At 52.6% G+C, this 9888-nt stretch overlaps 1 protein-coding gene across 2 annotated transcripts in view; it reads right to left on the bottom strand.

Annotated features, from left to right (window-relative positions):
- Positions 1-924: 924 nt before the first annotated feature.
- The window catches only part of LOC143211673 (uncharacterized), a 43827-nt gene continuing 34863 nt past the window's right edge, over positions 925-9888 (bottom strand). For both annotated transcript variants that reach the window (XM_076429535.1, XM_076429536.1), the window contains exons 4-6: positions 6029-6155; positions 5689-5917; positions 925-4724 (exon numbers count right to left, since the gene is read on the bottom strand). In XM_076429535.1, the coding sequence (XP_076285650.1) occupies positions 3623-4724; positions 5689-5917; positions 6029-6155 (1458 nt within the window). In that variant the 3' untranslated portion in view covers positions 925-3622. The remainder of the gene's footprint in view (positions 4725-5688; positions 5918-6028; positions 6156-9888) is intronic.

Raw genomic sequence — 9888 nt, 5'->3', positions numbered from 1 at the left:
GACGAAAAAATGTTTCCAACAAAAGAGGAAAAGTATTCAGACTACAAATTTCAATATATGAAAGTTGGAAAAAATTCTTTTTTACAAAAAATTGAGGTGAATTTGATTTTTTAAATGCTGAAATGTATTTTGGATTTCATAATGTTGTAGCTGATCTTAAGACGAACCCAACGATACATAATATTATAACCTTGAGCCTATAAATAACGCTAAAACAGTTTCTTCCACTTTTTCTGGTCAAATAGACCAAATAGACGCCCGCGAGACGCTGCTAGCGATTTCGTTTGCCGAGGCCGAAACGAAACGGGTTCGCGCTTTCCAACGATAATTCGTTAATTAACGCCGTAGGTCAAGACGAGACGCGACGACCGCGACGAGAGGTAAGCCGACTCGCGAAGATTAAACGACTGCCGACAAAAGCGGCGTGTTACCTCTAATTACAGGCCGCCGCGATTCCATCTTTGAGCGCGCTACTTTTGCGAAATCGGACGCGGCGAGTCGTCGGTCATGGTTACCCTTGACCGACCAAAATTCAACGTTCCCGACACGGAATAGCATCTCGATATAACTCGATTGAACCACCGAGGGGCTCGTAAACTTTAGGCAAATCGTCGTCGAGAATCGGAGAGGATCGCGCGAGAGTCTGAGATATCGCTGGAGCTCCGATTAGAATGGGATTAGCGGTGTGGAGCTTTTGTCTCGGCAGGAAATCTCGGCGGTGAATCATCGCTTCACCTGGCCGCTATTAATACTGCCGTCTATTTATAGGATGAAAAGAAAACCGACGTTCTTGGAAAACGTGGTTTCCCCGTGTATGGGAAAACTCGGGATTCGAGCGGCGCGAATTCCGCGCTGGGTAACGAGCGCTCGTTTCTCGTTCGTGTTTCGCGCTCGGTTTTTCGATCGAGAGACCAACCAAGGGTGTCGATTTGTGATTTGCGGTATTTATTTCGCACGTTATTCAAATTAATACAGTATGACAGAAGTATTTACACAAGATTTTGGTAGTCATACATGCGCGATTTCATCTGATCGTAAATAACCTCGGTATTAATAACATTACAGCGATAACGTAATAGCGATGATAATCATAATAATAGTAATAATAATAATAATGATAATAATGATAATAATAATAATCATAATAATAATAATAATAATCATTGTGATATAATAATGATGATAGTTGAATAAGTCGGAGAGCAAGGCGTGTACGAGTACAAAGAAGATACAGACGTATCTATGTGTATCGATGAAAGATATTCGGAAGGCGTTTAGAGTACGGCACAAGCTCCTACGAGGCCTCGACGGACGAAATAAACGCCACGAAATCGTAGCGCGAACGTAAAACGGAGGATATCGATTAACTACGATGTCGAACGGAATAATCGAACGAAAAATAAATAACAACGAATTGGCCTCGACTCGGGGACGCGGTGAACCGACTCGCTCGGACACACGCCTTCCTCTGCCGTAGTAGCAAAACTATAATATATTACAGGTCTCTATAGGTTCCTTTGATTCTCGAAGGCATTCATGGATTCACGCGACCCCACGCACTCGCTCGTTCTCCCTGTTTCCCGTAGATTCATTCGCTCGTTGTGCGCACACCCTGCTACATCAGAACTGGACTCGTTTCCGTCGTTGTCGTCGTCGTCATACGGCTGACTCTCTCCGTGTGCGTCTAAAAATTTCGACGGACGAACGCTCGCGACAATGTTCCCGATGTTGGGCAGAAAATTCGTTTGGCAGTCCCTCGATCCACGAGGCTAAACTCTACGAAGATGAAACGGCGCGAAACGAATCGCTCGACTGTGTGTCCCGCGATTAGTTGTTTCTCGCGACCGTTCTGTCTGTGCGCGTTCCGAATAGCGTGCACGAGGAATGGAAATATATCGAATCGTTTCTCTTTCGGTTTCGACGCGCGATTCGTCGTTTCGTTCTCGTGCTCGTTTCGCCTCCTCGAACCTTCCCGTCCGCAACGAGGGAACCGAGACGAATTCGAGGAGGAGAACCACGAGCAACGTTGTGTATTGACTAGCATTCACGAAGCGCTCCCTTCGACCTCCGAAGTTGGCGCTTCACAAGATGTTTGTTAAGCGTTCGCCCTATCGCCTCGGCGACGCAGACGTTCGCAAAGCTAATTGTCTCTCGCTCTCTCTTTCTTTCTCTCCCCCACATTCTCTCCCTTTGTATAATGTATATATAATATTTATATTTATATACTACGCGTTCGATTCACCGAGTGAAAAAAGACCGCGACATGTTGTTCGACGAGCGAGCAGTTGCAACGATTCCGTAGTCGCGAGTTCAAACTCGTCTCCGGAGAGATTTCTCATTGGCTAAATTTGTGTCGATGAAAAAGTTAGTTGGTCGAAAGATCGAGGGGAATTTGTTGTATTTGCGACGACACGTGGTTCCGAGTGGTACCCGAACGATAGTTGTTTCGATGGTTTGCAACCGCGTCGTCCAGCGCCGATAGGACTCGCGATGATCTAATTGATGATCTCCCGCGGGAGATTCTGTCGAACCAACGAGAAAAATTCGAGACGCCTAACGCCGGTTTAGGCTCTCAATTTCGACCGTATCCGTATCTGTGTGTCTGTGTCGAAGCTAAGGCACTGTGCGAACACCGGAGAGGATTCTCTGCTCGTTCGTCGAGGCTCGTTCTCTCTCGCGCGAAAAAGAGAAACGAAATTAGGCACTACGGTTTAGCGCCCGTTCGGACGCGGCCCGGAAACCGCGCGATCTTCGTTTTCGAACGCGCGGTTCCCGGCGTGTCCGAACGGAGTCTTACTGTAAAGGCACCGAAGTCATCGGAATTCGATTTCCGGGGGATCCGCGAACCTCCGAGCAGTTACCGTGTCCACGTTTACGTTTACAGCTCGTATATGGCTAGTTCGGCGAATTGGTTCGTCGACACCGAGTCGCGCGCGAGAATCGTTACGTTCTCGTCTCGAGCGAGACGACGCTGTACTCTGGAATTCCGAATAGAATCTGACATATGCCTGACATTTCTTCGGTTGCGTAACGATCGCCTGAAATTCCAACGACGCCGACGAGGCAAAGAGAACCGATGTCTCGCGAGCGACTCGGTGCATCGAGCGCGCAACTCGCGTTCCCGTTTTTTCGTTCACCTCGAAAGGACGGCCGGTCAGTCTATCGGTAATGGCGGACAACGAGCTGCCAGGCTTTCATCCACTCTCTCGAGCTGTTCGTCGCTCGCTTAGAATCTCGAATATGTACAATCGCGTGTCACGAACGATCGGCACCCGCCACCCACCCACTCATTCACGCATCAACACACACGCACACAAATCGTTCTCACGTATTTACAGGCGTTACCCGGCTTGCCGCCGGGTACAATGGATATTACAACGAGTCGAAACGGAAGGAACGACTCCTGTAGGAAACGTCGTTTCGTCTTTCGCGTACTTTGGCACGGTCTCCGCGTTCCGCCCGTTTCGCAGATTGGATCGCGGGTCGCGTCGACTGGTTTTAACGCCGCGTACCATCCGACTATACACTGTACACCGTCGAGTGATATGTACAAGGAGGCCTGTCGCGGCGGCCCGAGTGAACCGATTCGGGACGAGTCGCTTGTCCCGTCGCTGGCGCGTGTCTACGAGGCTCCGTGGACTTGGAACCGGCGAATCCGTGCCTGCACCGACTCGCACTGCACCTCGCTGTACCTGGTGTACCTGCCTGCTCTGACTGGCTCGCGAATCACCACCAGATTGCCTCCGCGTTCCCGGAGAGCCTCCAGTCCGGTTTTACCGTGAACCGTAGCCGGGCTCGAGAGCTTCGCGATCTTCGCGCTCGATGTTTCCGACGTGAACCGGCTGAGAGCCTTGCTGACCACTCCGTTGCACTCCCTCGGCCATGCTCTCGCGTGCTGCTGTTGCTGGTGATGATGCCTGGGCTCCCATCGGTCCGACGAAGCCTCCGTCGCCGCGAACGGGAAACTAGCCCGACTCTGACCCTTGCCGAACAGCAGGAAGTCCAGCGAGTCGTCCGAGTAGATGCTGCTCCGATCGCTCGAGCTGTCCGTCGAGATTTCCGAGACCGTGTCGCTGCCGCTGTCGCTGCACTGCTGCTCCTCGCCGAGAATGAACACCGGGGTGCATTTGAAAACCTCACCGGCCGGCATCGTGTGCGTCGCGGTCGCTCTCCTCTGCGTGACCGTGGTCACGGTGGTGGCGTTGCTCGCGACGCTCGTACGCATCGACGAGGTCGGCTCGATTATCACGATCTCGGTGGCGGAAAATTTCTGCGCCAGCGAGTCCATGTTCCTCTTGAAGGTGTCCCTGCGGTCGGGACTCAGACCGAATCGGATGGGCTTCGTCGACAGCTTCGATTTCGTGTACAGGTTCTCCGTATGCGAGGAGACCGCTCGCGGCGCCGTCGTCATCGTCGTCGCCGCGGTTATCGTCGTCGTCGACTTGCTCTCCGTTAGTTGGTACGCGTTCGCGGTCGACGACCTCTGCGTGTGCTTGTCCGTGTCGTTCTTCGGCGTCGACGATATCGCGGACTGTTCCGTCGTCGTCGTCCCTGCGCCGTATTTCACCGTGGACTTTGTTTCTTGCGAGGATACGGTCGTCTTCGTCGTTTCCATCGTAGACTGTTCCAAGGCCGGGCAATCGATCGTGGACAGAGGCGGTTGGGGATCGTCGAACACGCTGAACCAAGAGTGCTGCAGGCATTCGGTGACTGTTAGGCGTTCACTGAAATAAAGAAGATCGATCAGACACAATTCGCTGCTTGCGTACTTCCGGCACGGACCGTCGAATCTCTCTCGCTCTCTCACTTGTCTTTGGTAACGGTAACGAGCGGTTGCGCAACGCGTCCGGGCAGAAGAGAAAGGACAGGAAACGATGGCGAGGGGCAACCAGCGAATCCAGAAGAACCAGAGGAAACGGGAAAGCGAAAAGGGAACGAGCACGAGACGCGATATGTGGGTACTCGCGACCGATAAACCGCGCCCGCGACGACAAGATAAGTTGGATGTCGCGTTGGAAGGGCGCGGACGGGGATATACTCCGGATGGGGACTTCCTCCCAGCTGTCCGACTGGTCGGCGATAAGGAAATCTACGAGTTTTTCAGCGGAACTCGTTCCGCGCGCCCGACGACGTCCCTCTTCCCGTTTCGAAGAAAGTCGTCGCGCGCTGGAATGTCGATCGTTTCGCTTCCACGTATGCGCAAGACCGATGCAGGAAGTTCGACGATCACGAGTTTCGAGAGTTACTCGGCCCGAGGACGATGATGTCGGCGACGAAATATGCCCTTCGTCAAATCGGCTACCGCGAAGACCGACGAGAACGAGACGGTCTCTGGTCGGTCGAGCGTTATCGGAGCAGACGCTACTAGGAATTCCGGCACTGGTTCGAATAATGCCTTCGAGGAAGCGTGCCGCGACCTACCGGGAACGTTTACGGCTCGCCGGCTACCTCGAAGCGAAAGAAGATAGGATGGGCGCAGGGCGACGCGTGGATCTCGCGGGAACATTGTTGGCCGGATCGCGCGTGCGTTGGCGTTATTTAGCTTCTAGGAACGAAAAGCAATCCGTGGCGTTCGTCGTTCCGCGTCGGATCGCGGCATTCCGATGACGGGGCTCGAACGCGACCGTTCGTCCCGCTTGTCGCCTCCTGACGCGCGTGCAACAGAAAACTACCGATCGGATTGCTTACTTTGGATCCTTGACCATCAGCTTGCGCATCAGATCCCGCGCGTCCTCCGACACGTCCTCGAACAGGTCGTCGGGAAAGTCCAGTCGACATCGGCTGATGTTGCAGAACGTTTCCTGCTTCGTGTCGCCGCCGAACGGGGAGCATCCCGTTAACAGGACGTACAGCAGCACTCCGACGGACCACATGTCGGTCGCCAGGCTGATCGGCTCGTAGTTTAAGACCTCCGGAGCTGAAACGGACCGGAACGCGTGATTCAACACGGTGCAAACAACTAGACGCGATCGAACAAGATCGACGAGACTTTCTCGACCGTGATCAACAATCGAGGCAACGTGCTTACCAACGTAGTCTGGCGTTCCCAAAATCTCCCGTATGTCCGCGCCGTGGCTGATGTACCGCGAGATGCCGAAGTCGCACAGCTTCACGTCGCACTCGGGAAAATCTCCGGTGAGGACCAGATTCTGAGGCTGCAAACAACAAGGAAAGATTCGTTAGACTCCTGCGATCGCATCGACGCGGAGTTTCCGCGAAGACGACGCGCGAGGCTCCGCTTGATTAAACGCGCTTAATATGCGACAATTCCGGGACCCGTTCGTCACGTAATCGTAGCAATTAATCGCGCCGCGGGGAAACGTAGCCACCATTTTTTCGGAGAATTAATTCGCGAGCAGACTCGAAAGCGTTGAAAACATGCGCTGGAGTAATCTACACGGGCGTGCGAGCGTCGTTCCAATTAGCGAGGAGAGGGCACGAGCGAGTACTCGAAAAGTTGACGTTGTTATCGGGTCCGCCTCGTGTTAGGATACTTATCGTAACGTTTGCGACGAGCGCAACAAGCCGATTGAGACCACGTCTTTTTCTCCGTTAGGTAGCCCGTGTTACGAGAGAGCAACGCGGTTAGAGATCGTTGAGCGTGTCCCGATGATTGCGGCCGGTGGCACTTAATTCGAGCCATCGAATAAACGGCGATTCCCTCGTTCGTTTGCCGGGTAATCGGTACAATTAATCGCGACGCTGCGCTGGAAAGCGCACCGGTCGGAGAGCAAGGCTAACGCGTGTTCGATGAACCCTGCTGGGACGATCGGGATTTTTTCCAATTCGGCCGGTCGTTCGCTCGGTACCGATCGGCACGCCGCATCGTCTAGGAGGTCGCAAACCAGTTGACTCGTCTTCCTCTTTTTCTTTCCGCGTGCTTGGCGGCGCGGCGTGGCGTTTTCAGCGTCGAGGATCGTTTGAGTCGGCCGAGCCGCGTGGCGTGACAGAGGCGTTTAAGGAAACGCTTTCCCACCCGGACCGACTGGTTTACAACGTTATCCGCGCGAGACATCGACGCCGAGCGTGCTCGTTCGTTTTTCTGGCTTTGGGATTTCGACGGGGAACGACAGGTCTAAAGAGCGCACGGTGTTCGACGACGAGGGGAAGCGAGCTCTCGGCTACTCGCAACGCGTGCTCGCTCGTTCCGCTCGTGGATTCGGCTTGCGCGTTACGTTTCGTTATATCCACCGAGTTACGAGTCGAACGTGACCGGACTTGGCCGTAAGACGGTCGATGTCCGTCGAACGACAAGATTCAAAGGCGCTTCTAAAACGCGTCGAGGTCGAGGAACGTTTTGTTCGTGGCCTGCTTCTGCTTTCGAAACTCGTGCCCCGCCAGCTGGCTCGACCTCGTCGAACGGATCCTAACGAAACGCTCTCCACCCTTCCTGACGCCCTCCGTTTCGCTCCCCGTTCCTTTCAATATTTTACGAGTCGGGACAGCAGCGAACGATCGGAACAAGAGCCCGAGACGAGACCAGACGAGTCTCAGAAGACGTTCAACGAGGAACAAAGACATTTCCATAATTAGTCGTTACGAGGTTCCTGCGTCAGCGTCGTGTCGCGGATGTTCCTCGGATCCTCGACGAGAACAGAAGAGCGGAGAAGACGCGGCGTGGGCGTTGGGATCGATTACGCGAAGAGAATTATTGCGACGCGCGCGCGATTCACCTTGGCGAATAGGATAATCGCGGGGCCTCCGCTGATTTCCTCGCTTCCGTCGGATACGTAAATATTTGACGTCGCGGCCGGATCGATTCGCGGTAATTCACGTTGGGCGGGGACCCGAAAATTTCTATTGAAATTTCCTGACACCAGAGACTCATTCGTAATCGAGCGTTTTAGGACACGGAGTGCGGAGCAAGCGGGGTGAACGATCGATGGAATCTCTGACCGGAGAATGGTTCGGTCAGACCGAGCGTCTCTGGATCGACGCCGGTTCTCGAGCGAGCTAGGAAAGTGTAACGGGTGAGCCTGTTCCTGCGGCTCGGTTTGTCGGATGTCGCCGTTTAACGTGGATCGCTCGCAAAAACTGCAGGAAGGACGTAAGCCATTAAATCGGTGCTAGCCGTCGCTCGCCGGTCTCGAAATAAGAACGTAGCTCGCGGTTAATTCTCACGATGCCGCGCGCATCCGACAGGCTGCGGCGCGTCTCCGCGAGCGGGTAAGTCTCTCGGCGCGACGGGGTGACGGGGTACCGAGCGAAAAAGTCCTGGCAATTTCCAGGCGATGCGGATAAACGCGTCGATGACGATAATTATAAATACTCCTCGGTCCGCGGCGCGCGTCCCCGTCCGACTTCGATCCAGGCGATTCCATTCCGAGCGTTGGAACGCGAGGCTCGCCGAGGGAAAAGGCCGCGCGAAAATGGCAGCGCGTAGTTGCGAGCCGGAGAACGCTTTTTAGCCAACGGACAACGAATTTATGAGGATCCGTCTCTCGCGTTCATTGAAACTTCCGGCGGTTGAGCAAAGGGGGAAGCGACCCTACGGTACGTACGCGACACGAGCAGAGTTGCGCGCGTCGGTGTTGGTACGTGTAACCGCGCGAGATCGTGCGCTGGTGTGCGTGAACGTGAACGTGAACGTGATCGTGAACGAGTGCGCGGCACGAATGTAATAAAGTTAGGGGAACGAGCGAGGGAGTCGGTCTCCGACCGGCCAATATCAACGAGTGAGGGATTTGCGCGTCGCAAAAACGTGCCTCGTTCGATTTATCTTCGAATGGAATCGTTTCCATGGAACTGCGATTATTTTCTCTTCGCGGACAATTCGATTTCCCGAATGAATTTTATCGGTGCAACCTTTCGATACGACGAGGCAGAGAGAAAAGAGAAGAGAGACGATCGTCGCTTTCCTCTCGCTGCGGCACACAGTGGGACGAAACGACATATTCTCTCGACATGAACCTAAATAGAAAAGTTCGGAATTGACATTTCTAAAGTGGCCCCTAGACGATCGATAATATTGTCAATATTCGCTTCGATATTGACGCTCTATATTAAAGCGCGCATCAATATGTGCTTGAATAAAATTATTATTATTATGTTCCACCAATCCAGCAAAGTATATATTAGATAATTAACAGAACATTGTTTTTGTATTTTTTGGAAGTGGTCACTGGAAGGGTTGCTTCCAATTCCCACCCCTAAAAAAATAAACGATTTTTGTCTACCCTTCATGACTGTGAAAAAAATACATGATATGAAGGAGGCAAATTCGAGTATTTTCGTATTTCTTTTTAATCTGAATATCTTAATTAACAACCCAGAGAAAAATGATACTTATTAGGTTATCTTTCAACCTAAAACCATTGTTTTCCGCACAATATCAATAAAAATTGTGGTTGGGGGCCGCTGGACCATGCTTATCCTCCTAAACTTTGGGCGAATCTATGGAAACAGAATAAACCTGATACACTTGTTGGACTTGAATGATTTTCAGTACAGGTACTCTACATTATAAGGGTAAAAAAGTCTGTAAAGTCTTAATTCACTATCTTCAGCCAATGAGAAGTAATCATATATCCATTTATTTGTTCGTTCCACTGTGCGGCGCGTGAAATATCGATTCCGTTTTCCCTTGGCTCGTCGTCGCGGTCCGCAGTGTAAAGAGGCACTCTGGAATCCGGAATCCAGAGTCCGGACAGCTTCGAGTATCCCATTAACAGACTCGATGAATAGATTCCGCGGAGCGGGTCGCGTCAGACCGCCTAATGAACGAACGAACAGAAGCGTGCATCGATCGAGGGAGCGCCAGCCACTGACCACCGTTCAAATGGAATTCTCGGTACGAGTCCGATGTTTGAACTACCAAGGCTGACTCGAGAGTCCATTGATGAATCTCTCCCCTATCTCTGCGGAGGTCGATCGCCTCCGCTCCCTAGA

This window comes from Lasioglossum baleicum, chromosome 8 (genome assembly GCF_051020765.1).
Source record: "Lasioglossum baleicum chromosome 8, iyLasBale1, whole genome shotgun sequence".
NCBI classification, from domain to species: Eukaryota; Metazoa; Arthropoda; class Insecta; order Hymenoptera; family Halictidae; genus Lasioglossum; species Lasioglossum baleicum.
The sequence above is the reverse complement of the archived record's forward strand: the minus strand, read 5'-3'. Positions and strand labels throughout refer to the sequence as shown.